This window comes from Asterias amurensis, chromosome 9 (genome assembly GCF_032118995.1).
Source record: "Asterias amurensis chromosome 9, ASM3211899v1".
Lineage (NCBI taxonomy): Eukaryota > Metazoa > Echinodermata > Asteroidea > Forcipulatida > Asteriidae > Asterias > Asterias amurensis.
In genome coordinates, this window is record NC_092656.1 from 13,600,338 (window position 1) to 13,619,302 (window position 18,965).

Genomic DNA, 18,965 nt, shown 5'->3' on the forward strand with positions numbered 1-18,965 from the left:
GCATGTGTATACCCAGGAACTTGGCACCAGGCCAAGGACGACCACACGCCTCGCTTGCCTCACAACAAAGACTACTGCTGCAATGACTACCGCTTATCTCACTGTTGGAAAGAAACCCCCCAGATCATTAGACATTTTATTCAAAGGTATGCAACATGGTATGCAATAAAATTCACGACATCGCAAATAATATTCGCAGACGTGTGCGCACATATTCGCGAATTGTTTCACGACATTGCATACGTGTGCGCACATATTCGCGAATTGTTTCACGACATTGCATACGTGTGCGCACATATTTGCGAATTGTTTCACGACATTGCATACGTGTGCGCACATATTCGCGAATTGTTTCACGACATTGCATTCGTGTGCGCACATATAGCGAATTGTTTCACGACATTGCATACGTATGCGCACACGTTTGCGATATGCGATGTTCCTTCAAGGCCACCATAGTTACATTCCCAATGGTGAGGAAGTGGCCTTGTACTTTGTAGATTGTAGCATACAGTGCGGGCAAGTGGTTTGGATGTTATTCAAAGGCCCTATAAATAATAAAAGGGAAATTTCACTCCATGTTATGTTTATCTACATCCCAGCAGGCACACGACGTCTTTCTGACGTCATATTATGGTTGATTTTGAGTCGCGACGTCAGATTACCAAAAAGTGACTAAAATACAACGTCAGATTGGCGACAAGAATCAAACGTAAATTAATAACGTCGTATGGACGTCGTAAGATGGTCATGACTATAATAACTAAAATGTAACCGAAAATGAACGTTACATTTTAGGTAGATTTATAACTTAATAGTAACGTCATTGATCAGACGTTGCTTAGACGTAATTTTATTGTCATAGTCTAACCATCGTTTTATTACAACAGTCTGACCATAATAAGACGTCGCATTAATGTTTGTATTTTAACCAGATAGTAACGTCATTGAGCAGACGTTGCATAGACGTCGTTTGTATGTCCCTTTGTAACCATAATTGTATTACCATAAGCCGACCATAAACAAACGTCATATTATTGTTTGTATCATAACCAATTTGTAGCGTCATTATATTTTGGTCAACCTGTGACGTTATTATGACGTCATAATATGTACATCAGTATTTCGTCATATTATGGTTAGCTAGTGACGGCAATTTACCGTCACGACATCATTTGCATATTATGCAAATTTTGAGGTCAGACTTAGATGTGGTTACATACTGCAACAATTATACAACAAATTAAGCGGTAATTAGATACTACAAACACATGTTTTGTTTTGCATGTGTTAAATATCAATAGATTTTGTAATAACTTAAATGTGTGAACTAAATTTGACAGCTTATTTCCAAAATATTAATTAAAACTACAAAGTTTTAATTACAATCTATAACACCCATGAATGCAAAATTCTTGAAACCGATCGGTATATATACACATGCAGTACCATTGAATAGTATAATAGGTGCGGTGACTAGAGGTCAACGAAGGGAGATCAAGCAGATTGAATGTGAGTATGCATTGTATTAATTGATAATGTTAATAATTAAAAATCAATTAACTAATAAATAATGAACGTAGATAATGTAACGTCAGGTTTGGGGTATTCCAATGATGTCTAAACGATGTCATTAATTGACAATATGCCGACGTCGGTTTGTGGTCGGAAAAATTACGTTGTATCATGGTCGATAATAGACGTCCTACAAACTTTCACATAGAACCATGAACCGACCATCATCCGACGTCGGGATTTGACGTCATATTTTGGGAAATTTGCCGACGTCTAAATGACGTTTATTTATTGACCGTCTGTCGACGTCGGTTTGTGGTCGGAAAAATTACGTTGTATCATGGTCGGTAACAGACGTCGGTAATGGTCGGTAACAGACGTCCTACAAACTTTCACATAGAACCATGAGCCGACCGTCATCCGACGTCGGGATGTGACGTCGGTTTAACGTTACTATGACCAACTTGTGCCTGCTGGGATGATAGCATGATCATCCATGCAGAACATGCTATTTATAGGCATAGGCCTGTCTGGACCCTTTGTTTCAAATGACTCAAACCATGTTGTATCATTAGATAGAGTGACATGTCCTTATGATTGTAAAGTAAATATTAGCATCGAAATGGGATTATGGACTTGCTGAAGGCTATACATACCGGAATGAACTCTGATCTGTGAGTTTGCAAGTCACTGGTGTCGTTGTGATAACTTGTGGCATTGGCCATGGTGAGCCAACCGACTGCGGCTGTACAGCCTTTCCAAATGATGGGTCAAACGAGTTAAGCTGAATGTTACCATCAACACTAGAAAGCATCACAATAATGACAAGTCCATAAAGTATTGACGACATTTTGAGTTGCACTTCTGTAAATAAATGCTAATATACCGGGGGCGTGATCTTGCACTTGTTACTTTCAGTACACTCTGTCCATGAGATGTTATTGATCAAACGAGGAAGGGAGCGCAAAAATAAAACCAGCGCAAATTTAGAACGCACGCGCCTAATTTTTATTCCTCCCGCGCAGTTTGCGAATAGTCCGTGCTAGTTTCTAACATGCGCGGGTTTTATTCAACAGATCAAAGTGTGAGACCAAGGCAGTTCGCAATTTTGTTTTGTAGCACATCAATGCTGCTGCCAGTGAAGGGATCCGGGAAGTATGGTGGCCCCGAAGGGACATCGCATAACGCAAACGTGTGCGCACACGTGTGCAATGTCGTGAAACAAATCGCGAATATGTGCGCACACGTACGCAATCTCGTGAACCAAATCGTGAATATGTGCGCACACGTATGCAATTTCGTGAACCAAATCGTGAATATGTGCGCACACGAGTGCGATTTGTTTTGCAATGTCGTGAATTTTATTGCATACCATGTTGCATACCATTAGAATGATGTCATAGTTGTGGATAATTTGTTACCGATCTAGGGAGTACTGTGGCGCTACAGCAGGCTCCCTCTGTAAAGCATGTGTATACCCAGGAACTTGGCACCAGGCCAAGGACGACCACACGCCTCGCTTGCCTCACAACAAAGACTACTGCTGCAATGACTACCGCTTATCTCACTGTTGGAAAGAAACCCCCCAGATCATTAGACATTTTATTCAAAGGTATGCAACATGGTATGCAATAAAATTCACGACATTGCAAAACAAATCGCACATATTCACGATTTGGTTCACGAAATTGCATACGTGTGCGCACATATTCACGATTTAGTTCACGAGATTGCGTACGTGTGCGCACATATTCGCGATTTGTTTCACGACATTGCATACGTATGCGCACACGTTTGCGATATGCGATTTCCCTCCAGGGCCACCATAGTGAAGCGTATTCGGGAAAGCGCGTGTACACGATGGCTTCCGTGTGGTACGCGAAAAAAAAATTGAAGTCAGTTCAGCCGTGTTAGACGTGCGTACGGGGAGCACCGCGCTGTTTCCGGTTTAGTTCTGAGGTATGGAGGACGAGAAGTGCACGAACAATTCTGTTTTTGGTATCAGATGAAAAGCAGATTTTATGGGGGGTATCAATTTTCTCCTTTTCTACTTTTCTGCTACCTGAAAAGTAGATTGAACATTTTTTTGAGAATGCATTTCTACTTTTCTACTTAGAAAAGCAGGTTTTACTTTTTCTAATATTCTGGTAGAAGAAAAGCACATGGCCACTTTTCGTCCGCCAGCATGAGATAAAGTAAAAGCTGCTTTTAGAAAAGTAGAAAAGTAGAAAATGCATTTTTACAAAACGTTCAATCTGCTTACAACTCATATAAACCCTAATAAAATCTGCTTTTCTGCTATTCTGATCAGAAAAGCAGATGACCACTTTGCGTCCTTCATTAGTTTAGGCCAAGGCTAAATGAAACTTGTTATGCATGTTTTTGTAAACACATACTTCGTATTGTTCCAAGAGTTTGGACACATTTGGTAATGTGAAAGACCAGTATTCACTTGGTGTATGCATAAAATAGCAACTCTGTGAAAATTTGATTACCGACGTTGCTAGAAAATAATGAAAGAAAAAAATATCATTGTTCCACAATTACTTGTGTGCTTTCATTTGGTTTCGATGGTCCGGAATAACAGACAGTCATCTGCGAAAGAAGAGTTTGATGGTGGGACTACAACCAAGGCGGTTGGTTTATTGAATTTGATGTTTTTTTTATTTTATTTTTTCATTTGCCAATACTGAAATAAATGTCTAAACACATTACCAAGAGTCAATAAACATTTTGACAGTGACCATAAACTTGGCCGACCGTGTTAGTTCGCAAGGTTCGGATAGCTTGTGCAGCGATTACAAACTTCTAGTATAATGCCCCTATACACATGGAGGTAGACTACCTCCAAGTCCACGTTAAGCATCACATTTATAGCCCAGGCTAAACCTGTTCGTGAACAGTTTTCTGACGCAGATTATTGTTGTTTAAAGCCAGTGGACACTTGGTAATTTACTCAAAACAATTATTAGCATAAAACCTTTCTTGGTGACGAGTAATGGGGAGAGGTTGATGGTATAAAACCTTGTAAGAAACAGCTCCCTCTGAAGTGCCATAGTTTTCGAGAAAGAAGTAATTTTCCACGAATTTGATTTCAAGACCTCAAGTTTAGAACTTGAGGTTTCGAAATCAACCATCTAAACGCACAGAACTTCGTGTGACAAGGGTGTTTTTTCTTTCATTATTATCTCGCAAGTTCGATGACCGATTGAGCTCAAATTTTCACAGGATCATTATTTTATGCATATGTTGAGATACACCAACTGTGAAGGCTAGTCTTTGACAATTACCAATTGTGTCCACTGGCTTTAAGTGACACCACCCGTCGCAAAACAAAGGGTTGACGAGGGTCTGGGTTTGCCGCGCCCGCCCGGCTCATAAAACCACACACCCAAAAACAAAACGCCAACGGATCAATGATTATAGTTTCATCAAAGGCTGTTTAGCAAATTTATATGATAAGAACAAATTGATGACTGAAAATTACGGTAAATTTTATCTTTTAGCTTGTAACCAGTTTCTGCTATAGCAATATTTTTGTCCGGTAGCAAGTTGTGCTTAGTAGGCTTTATGAAATTATGCCCATGGGCGAAAAAGCTGTCGAACACTTTCTTGACCAAATGTCTGTAATTACAGCTGGCTGTTTCTGTTAGCAATACTTTTCTGTTGGGGCTCGCTATAGTTCTGCCTATACCGTAAGCATACTGAACTTAAGCAACAAATCGGTGGTACGGAAGTTCTATCGCAACGTCACAGCACGAGATTTTGCCAACCGAGGGGGCAGTTCTCCGGAAGTTCCGCCCAATTTCATGCTTACCGCCGATTTCTGCTCCTCAATCACCGTTATCCGCTCATTGTGCGCCTTGGGTGCATACACTACTCATGTATGTTTGTGCGCTTATAGGTTTTCTTGGTCAAATTCGACAAATGAGCAGCCAATTTCATTTTCATTTTTATGCAACTTATACGACCAATTGAGCTCAATTTTTCACATGTTTGTTATTTTATGCATTATGTTGAGATACACCAAGAGAGAAGACTGGTCTTTGATTACCAAAGGTGTCCAGGGGTCGATTTCACAAAGAGTTAGGACTAGTCCTAACTAAGGACTAGTCCTAGGAGATACAAATTGCATGGATAGTCCTTAGTTAGGACGAGTAACTGGTGCTAACTCGAGATTAGACTAGTCCTAACTCTTTGTGAAATCCACCCCAGTGTATTTTACATTGGCTGAAGGAGGGTGATTTAAATGAGGGCGCTAGACAGAAGAAGTTCTTAACAGTACATGTAATTGGTCGTCAAAGTTGCGGGATAAAAATGGAAGAAAAAACACCCTTGTCACCCGAAGTTGTGTGCTGGCTTGATTTCGAGATCTCAAAATATAATTCTGAGGTCTCGAAATCAACGTGGTAAATTACTTCTTTCTCGATTACTACGTCACTTCAGAAAAAGCTGTTTCTCACGATGTTTTATACTATCATGGATGATAATTTATTCCTCCTTGATACTATCAACCTCTCCCCATTGCGGTTTCCTCTCTCTCCAGTTGTTATACTGCGTTTTCAAATTTAGAATCCGGCCATTCAATTTCGTTTTGAGTCGAGTTAAATTCCTTTAGCACTCTGTTCAGTTCAGCGTATATCGTCATTCTTTTTCGTGACACACACGCCTCAGGAAGCGTCTGCGAATTTGAATGCTGATTTTATGAATTGCTAAATTGAATGATTATTTTGTTAAATCGAACGACGCAACATTACATTTCGTTTTGACTATAAATCATAAAACGAAATCGAATGACCCTTTTTAGTAGAATAGCTTGGTGGTTAAATTGGCTCAGTTGCCGAAATTGACCGAGAAAACCTATATTATTATTGTTATTAATAATTGTTATCTCTCCGGTTACTGTTCAAGAGCCGAGTTTCTGCGCTAGATAAGCTAAGACCGCCTAACATTATTAGTAATAATAATATGGAGTAAAACGCCTGCCTGCGCACAAACAAATTCAACGTATTTTTAAAACATAGTGTAACATTGTTTACAAACTATGGCTATCTGTTTTTGATTTGCAGTTATGGCTTTCCTTATGTGTCCCATCCCAAGACATTGGGTGCGCCGTTGACAATCGCTCCCCGTAATTAGAGCATTCACCTTGAATTATAGGTGAGGCATTCAAGAGCGTCATTGGTTTACTAAGTATGGAGGTAGAATTCTTCCTCCATACCTAGTTGAAGCTTATCTGCACATCCCAGCGGTCGTTATGGGTGCACCCATGTCCCTGAGAGAATGGCTCCACTGCTTGCAATGTGAACCTATTTTTGCTTCGTTCCTCTTGAGAAAGGTGGACAATGAGAGTTGTTACGTAAGATAAACTGATCTCACATCAGTTAAGCCAGTCTCTTGTGTGTCTAAGGCATTTGCATAAAGTACTTATAGGAGGCCAGATCAGTACGTGTATGTTCACGGGGTGTGTGGTGTGTACGACCGTACCTCCATGGCACGACCATGTACGACCGTGTGGCAATGATGAAGTTCGAATAATGAACAAGTCTGACAGATGGATCGACTGACTCTACATTGCCATGCTGAAAATTGGTGTCAAAGACCTTAATTGCTCCCTGTCATAACTTTTGCGACTAGAAAGTTGCAGGTTGCAGGGAATCAGTTAAAGTGATGGGTAAGTTACACCATACAGAGAGGTTTTTCACCACTGGTAACAACTTTTAAACCATGTATGATCCCTAGTTGAAAAGGGTGTCACTCGCCATTATATTTTACTTAAATCGTCGTTGTTGGCTACCGTAAATACATACATTAATTCGTATAACAAAATAGTTTGCTTTTTATAATACCCATATCGAAGTTACAACAATGTACAAGCATGGAGGTAGGTAGGCAAGATTTGAAGTGTTGTAATTTTGATGTTTTCGATCTCTGCCAATAAGTTCAGCACTCTAATACCGAGGTCAAAATGCCATGTTCTTCTGCATTTATTCATCACCTTTTCTATTTATCAATGTCCATGATCTGAAACGAATGCGTGATAATGTGGATCCATAAACTGTTTATCTAAAATATGGGCACAGTTATGTCAAAGTCGTCAAGCATTTTCTTGAATATAAACGCAACCAGCCAAAAGTCGCGTGTTCTGGGTCTTGGTTTCTTGCTTTATAGTTTCGCTTATTAGCAAACAATATAGTTGTTGAGGAAATTTGTTGCTGAAACGGCTCCATGAAATTTCGTGCTGTTCGCATAGTGCTAAAAACAATTTCATTTGGAAACCGGCTTGGAACATTAATGTTGTCACTCTTGACGGATTTGGGAACAGTTCGGTGGTAAATCATTAACTGCATGGGTTTCCCTCATGATCGTTTTCACTGTATCATGATGAGGTATAGGTCATACATACATACACGAGCAACTTTGCAGTTGGCACTCTGATCTTTAAAACATGAAGTTTTAAATTTCCCAATAAAATGTTTCTATTGGTGTATGAGACCATTGAGGTAAATGGAACATTTCTACCTCTTGGCGGGACGTTTCTGGACACCTCAGTTCCTAATTTACGGGCCGCACGTGTAATAACGTAGTTTTGGCATGACCGAGGTATCGGGGCTTCGCTTATAAAGTGTTGCCCAAAACAATTAAAATCATTCATCGAGTCTATTATTGGCCTAATCGAAGAATACAGTTGGGCTTAGTAAAGTTGATAATACCAACAAGTCAGCGAATAAGCTCATCAAGCGACTCCATAACTCAAACCTTGTTAGGTTTAAATTACTCTATCGGAATAAATCACATAGGCCTACCTCTTGCCAATAATTGCATAAAAACACTAATCTTTTTAAAATCATGTTGTGCATGGGATATGTAATTTCTCCCCATTACTCGTAATCAAAAACGGTTTTATGATAAAAAAAATATTTTGATTAATTACCAATGTAGTGTCCACCGCTTTAATGACGAACAATTTTCTAACGTTCTCGTTCACGTTGCTCGGGAACTCAGAAGCGTGTCACTAAACCTCCATAATATTGCCCGCTAAGAGTGAACAGCACCTGTGGGTGCACCCCGCTAGATAAACCCCCATATAGCATACCGTGCAAAATTCTAAATAACAAAATTAAATTTAAAAAACACAAAAAATACATAGAAGTCTCACAGCTTTTAAGAATTAAGGGGATAGTATGTAAAGGGGAATGGACGATAAAGTGTAGATTCGTGAATAAAATGTATTGCCGAAGGCGAGTACATTCACGAATCTACTTTTAAGAGTCTATTCTCTGACTTAATCTATTTCCTTCATTGGGTACAGTTTCAATGAATTAGGTTTCTCAGTAGTTACAACACTAGTCTATCTAATTTCGTATACGTTAACAAACGACGGTTGGTCTCATTTTATAAATATTTTACAACATAAAGAGGCATTCTTTAGTGCTTGCATTGCAACATTATCGAGTATAGTTTGCTCAGCTAACAACAAATTGTGTTACTAAAGTGAATTTTCTAAACTGGAAACAGTTTTTGAAAATTGAAAGATAACATAATATTCAGCTTGCCAATGGTTTGTTGCCCTTCATCATATCTTTCAGAAGTTTCAAGTTGAACTTTTGTTACTTTTGTTACTTTTGTAAAGCGTTACTTAAAGGCAGTGGACACTATTGGTAATTACTCAACATAATTTTTAGCATAACACCTTTCTTGGTGACGAGTAATGGGGAGAGATTGATGGTATAACACATTGTAAGAAACGGCTCCCTCTGAAGTGCCGTAGTTTTCGAGAAAGAAGTAATTTTCCACGAATTTGATTTCGAGACCTCAGGTTTAGAACTTGAGGTCTAGAAATCAACCATCTAAACGCACTTAAGTTCGTGTGACATGGGTGTTTTTTTTTCTTTCATTATTATCTCGCAAGTTCGATGACCGATTGAGCTCATATTTTCACATATTTGTTATTTTATGTTGAGATACACCAACTGTGAAGGCTAGTCTTTGACAATTACCAATAGTGTCCACTGCCTTTAACGCTTCTCAGATTCAAGTTTTAGGGAAAAGAAAATGGTAACTTTTTACCTTACCACGTCACTTCGAAGTGAGATGTTTTTCGAAATGCTTTATATACTATCAAAAGCTGCTTTTAACCAAATGTTTCTATTGCCATTGTTTATCAAACGTACATTCTCATCAGTATATGGCCGAACCCTGAAACATTTCAAAATGTCGGGAACACTTTCAAAAAAGGACGGAGAGATTCATTTTTGAGTAAAAATAGGCTTAGTTTTTTTTTTGTTTTTTTTTTTTTAAGTTCACTGCGAACAGCATCCCTGCCAGTTTTTGATGAGGGACTTCTGTCTCTTAAAGATGCTATGTAAGATTTTTGGCCCCAAACAAAAATAGATTAGTGTTTTGAGTGAATGTTATTTCAAAGAGTATCACCCGCTCTAACGAAAACAGTTTAACTTTTACTTTTAATGGTCAGGAACCATGACAAAAATTTAAAACGTTTCTTATAAAACACATAATAATTGGTCACGTGATATATTGTTGGGATCCCGAAAAAAAAAATTGAGCACTTTATTTCACCGCTACTAATAATTGGCAGACTTTTTCGAGCAATGGCTCAAATGAAAGCTTGTAACTTTCTCGACCCCCATCAAAATACATAATTAATTTTAAATCAAAATTTTGGGGTCAAATCGGACAAAAATCTGACATAGCATCTTTAAATAATGCAGGGGTGCTGACGGGACCAATGCTTTTGCTTATCCTAAGAATCTTCAGTTCGTTAAACACATTATCATAATTATTGTCAAATTTATTCTCTTACATTTCATCCCTATCCTCTGTTTCTCTCCTTATAGTCTTGTTCCTCACTCTTCAAGGATCTGATGACTTCAAGTTGTAACAACGCCAAAGACGTCACTCCGTCTCAATACTCATCTAAACAACTTTCAGGGTCTGCTGAAAAATAATTTTGAGGGACACGGACAGGGAGACGCCCATCCGATCCAAAAGATCCACCTTTATAGGACCGGGAAGAACTATACACTGTATCGGCTTACAGGGCCGTATTCCCAATTTAAACCTGTTAAAAGTGAATCCACTGACTAATGGTCAAAATGTCATTCTTAGCAACCACTCGATCGATGTTCAGCTTCGTTTTGGTACTCTACCTTTTTGGCTTTGCTATGATGATATCTCGATGGATGGCAGTGGAACAAACAGGTGAATGGAATGTCAAACCATTATTTAAAGGCAGTAAATTAATCAAAATCATTATTAGAATAAAACCTTACTTGGTAACGAGTATAGAGAGCTGTTGATAGTGTAAAACAATGTGAGAAACTGCTCCCTTTATAGTAACGTAGTTTTCGAGAAAGAAGTAATTTTCCCAGAATTTGATTTCGAGACATCAGAATTAGATTTTGAGGTCTCGAAATCAAGCATCTGAGAGCACACAACTTCGTGTGATAAGGTGTTTTTTCTTTCATGGTTGTCTCGCAACTTGGACGACCAATTGAGCTCAAACTTTCACAGGTTTGTTACGTTATGCTTATGTTAAGATACACCAAGTGATGAGAAGACTGGTCTTTGACAATAACCAACAGTGTCCAGTGTTTGTGTGTTCATTTCTTTCCCTCTGCCTGTCTTTATTTATTTATTTTTATACCACAGTAGCCCATACCCCTGTCACTGAATCAAGCAATTTTCAAAATTTATAAAATGCCTGCCTGTGCTTGAAAAAAACTGAAAAAAAACTACTGAAACTGAAAACTACTTTTATCATCAAAAGGCATGATCCTATCACTATCTGTCACCCTAGTATAGTCTGAACAATATTCTGCATGACTGTGTTTGTTCGACGGGGAAATCGCCCCTCTTGGTTTAATAATACCACCCCCCCCCCCCCCCCCATGTTGTTGCCCCAAAAGAAAAACATGTCCACGTTTATGCCACCGGGGTGAATGTATGAAATGCTAACATAGCATCTTGTCTTGCTCCTTTTTTAGTTTTTGAAGATGAATATGAACCGCTGAGAGAACGACGTGGTGCTGTAGAATCTATATCAGTACCATTACTGAACATCAATGCACAGGTAATACCATGTATAGGCCCACACAAATAATTTATATAGTGTTCTCGAAATAACAGCTCTAGATAAAATTATGCCTCCTTGACCTATTTGGACTCTGAGATAATTTACTGCAGGATGACGACATCACAAACGTAAGATGACGAGGTATTTCGGAGGTAATTCATCTCGGGATGAAGAGTCTTGAGTCTTGAGTCTTAAGTTGACGTACTCTCCTAAAAGCATTGCTGCTGTCTGGAGAGGGTGGGTTGCAAAATCCATTTGTACTTTGTGCTCAAGACTTCTTTGAGTTAGATATTCTGCGTGTATCTCAGGATGTGGACATAATGAAAGGGAGATGTCGACATAATGAAAATAGCATGTCTACATAACGAAAGCAGCATGTCGACTTAATACAAGTAGCATTTCGACATAGTGAAAGTATGATTTCGATATAATGGATGAAGGATGTCGACATAGTTAAAGTAGGATGATGACATGTCGATATAATGAAAGTAGGGTGTCCACATAGTGAAAGTATGATGTCGACATTGAAAGTAGGCTGTCGACATATATGATACTGAACAGTTTGTTCTCGTTTCATAACCATCCTGTTATTGGCACTATTGTGCTGTTGGGTGTGTTATAAATAAAGAAAGAAAACAAATCATGAAAGTAGGGTGTCGACTTCCCTAAATATTGTTCTCCGGTTAGTTACATTCTGAACACACGATGTCGACTTGCCGAGGTTCTTTATCTGTAGATTTCCCCCATCCTGATGATGGGATGACGATCTTTTTTTATGATGTCGATACCTTAAAAGTATAGGTTGCGAACGTCTTCTCGGGATTAAATATTGTGTGATGATTACATCCTGAAAGCGAAGATGTATTCTTTAGCTAATTAGCTCGTGGCTAATACGGGTATTACTTTTATGGATACTGCTGTGGAAAACGCCTTCCTACTTTTAGAATGTCGACATCCCGAGATACGTGTTATTGGATAAACTGCCTGTCCTGGTCAAGAGTGAGCATGCGAGTGCGAAGCCTTGACGGCATGGGTCAGGGCCCGCTTAAGGGCCCGGAAAAAAATTTGCATTCCAGATGCTCTGTGGTGCAATTAGACCCATATAAGAGGCATACAGAATGGAACACAACATAAAGCCTTTAAAATGTGAACAGCTAAGTACCTTTTGGGTTAACAGCATCAAGTTCAGGTGCGGATCTATGAAAAACGTTTTAGGGGGCAAATCTATCAAAGAGTGAGCATAAGAGCGTGAAGCCTTTACGGCCTGGGTCTGGGCCCGCTGAAGGGCTCGAAAAAAATTTGAATTCTACATGCTCTGTGGTGCAATCTTAGGCCAATTAGAGACCTAATGGCAAACGAAACAGAACAATAAGCCTTCAAAATTTGAGCAGTAGAATTTGGGCCTTTACGGACTTTGACAATACTTGAACTTTCACTATTAACAAAACGAAAAGATGGGTATGTGTAGTGGATTGTTTGCAATGTTTGTACGCAAGGTTTACGGGAATACAAAAACATATCAGAAACGTTTCAATTGAATATGGTGTATAATGAATCACGTGCGGACTTGCCTGGGTAAAACAAAAAAAAAGTATGGAGATGACACGCACGTATGGAGATGACACGCACGTACGTGCCTTTCTAAGACACGCGAGTTAACAAGACTGGGCAACATTGTGCCCCCCCCCCCCCCAGGATTGATGGCAATGACGGGGCACAGGGTTTGGGGCACAGGGTTTGGTCTTACACAGTGTAAAGCATGAGTTTCATGATTAAGGCGTTTAAAAGACACGGGGAACATTTTGATATTGTGTGTGTCCCCCCCCCACCCTTTGAAAATTGGGTTGGGTGGGGGTGGGGACACGTCCCTTCCACTCTTTCAAGGGGAGGTGCAAACTGTCAACCATGAAGCCTGCGTGTGAGAAGCCTTTTATGGCGCGGGGTGCGGGTCCATGGATTTATGCCCATGGTGGGACACAGTGTTTCGTCTTACACAGTGCAAAACCGTTGGCTTCATGATAAAGGTGGTCAAAAAGATGGGGGGCATGATATTGTGCCCCCCCTGATTGACGCCCATGATTCTAACAATTATTTTGAGTGCCCAGTGCATTTAACTCCAATGCCCTTTCTGACCCAATTGCTCAAGCGTTGCAAGATTTCGATTCAGAGTCAATACACGACTACTAACCATATGGAAATGATCTCAAACTTGATTTAAAATCAATTAAAACAAATATGTGTTTTGTTCCGCAGGATTTACCAACCGTTGCCCAACAAGACGAAAGCCTGCTTAAGATCGACCATGACATACCCATCTTGAATAAAGACATTGCTATTGAATCCAAGGAGAGTTCACAGGAGAGCAAAGTAAAAGTACCGCCACCAAAAACAAAGAAAAAATCAGCAGCGCCAGTACAAAAATCAGGAAAGAAACCACTTAAAAAAAAAACTGTTGTAAAAGCTAAGGCGAAAAATGGTCCTTTGCCTACGCAGAAAGCTGTTGTGGATGATAGTGCTAAGAAAAGTGTCATTGATGCGAAGAAGCGAACAAAGGAAAAACTTACACCACCAAAAGGACATGTTCGGCAAAAGAAGGTGGGCGATAAAGGTATGTTGCTTACGCAGAAAACTGTTATAAATGACAACGCTAAGAAAGGGGCCGTCGTTGCGAAGAAGCAAACAAAAGACAATCTAATTCCACTTAAAGAAAACGTTCCGCAAAGGAAACTGGACCAGGCTGAAGCTAAGGTTGCCCCCGAAAGAAAAGAACCTGCTGCTAAAACAAATAATGATAACGCTGCCCCCAACGCTGCCCCAAACACTGCCCCCAACGCTGCCCCTAACGTTGCCCCTAACGTTGCCCCCAACGTTGCCCCCAATGTTGCCCCTAACGCTGCCCCTAACGCTGCCCCCAACGCTGCCCCCAACGCTGCCCCTAACTCTGCCCCTGTCAAACCAGTTCCAGGTAAGCCAAAGCTGGCGAAAACCCCAAGACAACTGAAACGAGGAAAGAAGGATCCGAAGTCGTCATGGCAAAGTGAACAGGCCAAACGACGAGCCACTCTTCGTCAAGCATGTGGTCGTCTCGGTTTGGGAAATCAAACTATCCAGCAAACCATCAAACAAAGCAAGCGCAGTTTCTGGCCGTTCATCTTCGAAGATCGGTACCGTCTGATCTACACATACATTTCCAAAGTGGGGTCGACCAACTGGAAGAGGGCCTTCCTCGTTCTTCAAGGGAAGTACAAAAGTGTCGACAATATTCCGGGGAGGTTTGCGCACGCGCAAAGCCTCCGTAAACTTAGCTCGCTCCCCGAAGATGACATCCAGCAACGTCTCAATAACTATACAAACTTCATCTTTGTCAGACATCCATTCGCACGAGTACTGTCAGCCTACAGGAGCAAGTTCTTGGAACCTAACCCATCTTTCCAGAAACACACGGGAACTCGCATTATCAAGATGTACCGTAAGAATGCAACAGAAGAGGCACTCCAAACCGGCAGTGACGTCAGCTTCCACGAGTTCGTACAGTTCATTGGGAATTCCAAAATAATCAATTTCGACGGTCACTGGCAACCTATTTACAAGATGGTTCTACCCTGCACAGTGCGTTTTGACTTCATTGGTAGGCTGGAAACTGGAGAGGAGGATGCTAAATTCATCCTTGAGGAGACCAAAGTCGACCATCTTGTTCACTTTAAGGCATCAACACGTAACGTAAGCCATGACGATGCAACCTTCAACCAATTCTACTCGCAGATACCAAGGAACGATCTTCTAAAACTGTACAAAATATATGAACCGGATTTCACATTGTTTGGATACGAGGTACCGCAAAGCCTGAAATCGCTTATTAAAGTTTCAGTCTAGAAAATTTAACAGCAGCAATTTTGATACAAGGTTTTTAATTATTATCATAAGAGGGGAAATAAAGATAGCCTATGAACAGTTTTGGTAACTGTCAAAGACCAGTTTTCTCTCTTGGTGTATCTCAACATATGCACAAAATGACAAACCTGTGAAAATTTGAACTCAATTGGTAGTCGAAGTTGCGAGATAATAATGGAAGAAGAACACCCTTGTCACACGAAGTTGTGTGCTTTCAGATGCTTGATTTGGGGACCTAAAAATCTAATTTTGAGGTCTCAAAATCAAATTTGTGGAAAATTACACTTTCGCGAAAACTACGTTACTTGAAAGGGAGGCGTTTTTCACAATGTATACTATTAACAGCTATTCTTTGTTATATACCAAGTAACTTTTTATGCTAACTACTATTTTGAGTAATTACAAATAGTGTCCAGTGGGTCTAGCTTCTACCTTCATAGAGTCGTAGAATATCAACAAAGATGTTATACAAGATGTTGTAAATCTCTGTGACCCCTTCCACCTCACTTTTGTTTGCAATTGTTGCAATTATGACCAAAAACTAAGTTTGAAAATAATGTATTCTTTTCTCGATGTCTTTCATTTCAGTTTTTCTTTTATTTTGGTTTCATAAAAGAGAGATTTTCTTTCCAAATTTCATAGTGAAATACGTCAGGGGGATGAAGCTGTTTGTGGGGATATAATTTCGGCCAAAACGGTAACAATATTGTCTCTATCACAGTCGCTTCTCTTTAAAAAAACAACAGCTTAGCTGTTACTTTTGGACGTGAGTTAAATAAAAACAAATCGTGCTGGGAAGCGAACAGCATTGATATTATACTTAAAGAAAGCTCGAAAGGTTTTACAGGGGAAACAAGATGGATCGGTAATTATTTAGAATTGTCATAATTGAGAATTGGTTAGATTTTTATGATTGGTTTAAGTAACGTACGTAAGTAACAACCACAAGAAGGTTGTTCACTTCAAAGACCAGTCTTCTCACGTGATGTATCTCAACATATGCAAAAAATAGCAAACTTGTGAAAATCTGAGCTCAATCGGTCATCGAAGTTGCGAGGTAATAATGAAAGAAAAAACACCCTTGTCACACGAAGTTTTGTGCGTTTAGATGATTGATTTCGAGACCTCAAGTTCTAAATCTGAGGTCTCGAAATCAAATTCGTGGAAAATTACTTCTTTCTCGAAAACTATGTTACTTCAGAGGGAGCCGCTTCTCACAGTGTTTTGTTTTATCGACAGCTCCCCGTTACTCATTACCAAAAAGGGTTTTATGCTAATAATTATTTTGACCGATAGTGTCCACTGCCTATCTGAGGTCAGCTTTACGCTTTAATCAGTTTTATCGCGGTGTAGCTAGCTGCTGCTATACCTTAAAGGAACACGTTGCCTTGGATCGGTCGAGTTGGTCTTTGAAAAGCGTTTAATGCATATGACCTAGAGAGATGTTGTAGAATATAATGATCCACAAAAGTTAGTATCACTCGAAATTGCGTGGTTTTCCTTTTACCTCGTCGACTAACACGTCGGCTATTCATGGGAGTCAAATTTTTGACTCCGATAAATGGCCGTCCATGTGGAAAAAAAAAACACGCACAATTTCGAGGCAAATTTGTGTGGATCATTGTATTCTACTTTTAAAATATCGTTCTAATCATATGCATTTAATAACAACCAACTCGCCCGATCCAAGACAACGTGTTCCTTTAAAGGCACTGGACACAATAGGTAATTGTCAAAGACCAGTACATTATTTTCACTTGGTACCGTGTATCCATGGAGGTAATAGTATATCCTAACATTAATACATAAAATAAAAACAGTGTGAACATTTTGGCTGAATTGGTCATCAAAGTTGCAAGGAGATAATGAAAGAAAAAACACGTTGCCCGAATGTGCTTTCAGCATGGCTGAGAAAGGCTTCAAGCCTAAAATCTGAGGAATTACCCCTTTCCCGAAATTTAGAGGCGGTCGTTTCTCGCAATGCTTTCTACTACCAACAGCTCTCTGTTGCTTGTTACCAAGTAAGTTTTTATGATAATATATATTTTCAACGGTGAAAGGTTTACACTTTAAAGGTTATTTTTGTAGCAGGCGAATAAGGTACAAACTTTTAGTTGGATTGGAGCAATCAAAGAAACACCTGTCAAAGATTAGTTTAATCAAACGTACAAATGACCTTTTATTTAGTTTGATGCCTTTCAAAAATGTTATACCGGTGGTTTTTTTTTTAGTGTTGTTAAAAAGTTAGAATATTAAGTTCTTTTACATTTAATCTCTACATACCTCTTTCATTTTTATTTTTCACCATTTAAAACTCGATGACAAAACTGTTTTGGAACAATACCATGTTTAATAGTTCGTTCAGGAAAAGGTCAACATTTGCACTATTTCAGTTTAAAGTTAATTAAACAAACTTATAGTTTGTTGTGAACGGAATAAACGTACAAAATTGTAGAAAATGAGAACATAATGAATACAATTATTGTAGAGGGTGACAATTTTATGAAATATTTTCCAATATTGCTCATTCCGTGTTTATTTGATTAGTCTACCAGCTTATTTTCACGTTAAAGAGAATGACAGAATTGATAAGAAAACAACTCGCTTCTAAGATCACAGGATTTCGTAAAACTTACACGATCTGATGATGATAGAAGAAAACATCCCATGTAATATTTCTGCCTAAAATGTCAAATGTGATGAGAAATAAATGAAACTAATTTCCAGTTTTATGATTGTTTTGTTGTTAATCAATGTCATGCAATGTTTGTCATTTTACGATTGATTACATAACGTGCTTACACTGTCAGCATCTCTTTTGTTAGCCAAAACAAATGTTTCTTTAAAGCCATTACACTTTCGGAACAGAAAAAAAACAAAAAAAGTTGACACATTTACAAATAACTTACAGGGTTTACAGAAGGTAATGGTAAGAGACTTCTCTTGAAATATTATTCCATGAAATGCTTTACTTTTTGAAAAAACATTAAAACAATTATCAATTCTCGACAACGAGAATTACGGATTATAGTAAAGACATGTCATGACACGGTGAAACGTGCGGAAACAAGGGTGGGTATTCCCGCTATTTTCTCCCGACTCCGATTTCACAGGTTTGTTATTTTATATATAAGTTGTGATACACGAAGTGAGGGCCTTGGACATTACTGTTTACCGAAAGTGTATAATGGCTTTAATAGCATGTTACCACATCTGACCTAAAGGCAGCTAGCCTCCGGCCTGCATTGGGAAATCTTCTATTTGGAAAGACACTTCCAATAGAAAACTCAGAGGAGTCTAGACGACCGAAATCTAGACGGCACATGACCGAAAGTGCAGCTGCCGGAAGTCAGCTTATTACCATAATGCCCGCGAAAGACGAGACATGTCTACATCACACACAACCACGCCTGATAGTCATGCGTGAATGAACGTCAAAATGAATAATTCATTTGCCTCACAT

The 18,965-nt window shown here is 39.2% G+C and overlaps 2 protein-coding genes across 7 annotated transcripts in view; one reads left to right on the top strand and one right to left on the bottom strand.

Annotated features, from left to right (window-relative positions):
• LOC139942037 (beta-hexosaminidase subunit alpha-like) overlaps positions 1–2,470 on the bottom strand; it is a 31,115-nt gene extending 28,645 nt beyond the window's left edge. For 3 of the 6 annotated variants that reach the window (XM_071938718.1, XM_071938716.1, XM_071938714.1), the window contains exon 1: positions 2,172–2,468. In XM_071938718.1, the coding sequence (XP_071794819.1) occupies positions 2,172–2,365 (194 nt within the window). In that variant the 5' untranslated portion in view covers positions 2,366–2,468. Of the gene's footprint in view, positions 1–2,171 lie in introns of all 6 variants that reach the window. The other 3 variants (XM_071938715.1, XM_071938717.1, XM_071938719.1) reach the window with 2 other exon arrangements.
• Positions 2,471–6,979: 4,509 nt separating this feature from the next.
• On the top strand, positions 6,980–18,234 carry LOC139942219 (uncharacterized). The gene is made up of 4 exons (XM_071939001.1): positions 6,980–7,189; positions 10,374–10,737; positions 11,523–11,608; positions 13,865–18,234. The coding sequence occupies exons 2-4, from the start codon at positions 10,623–10,625 to the stop codon at positions 15,482–15,484; spliced, it is 1,821 nt and encodes a 606-aa protein (XP_071795102.1). The 5' UTR covers positions 6,980–7,189; positions 10,374–10,622; the 3' UTR covers positions 15,485–18,234.
• The last annotated feature ends 731 nt before the right edge of the window (positions 18,235–18,965 follow it).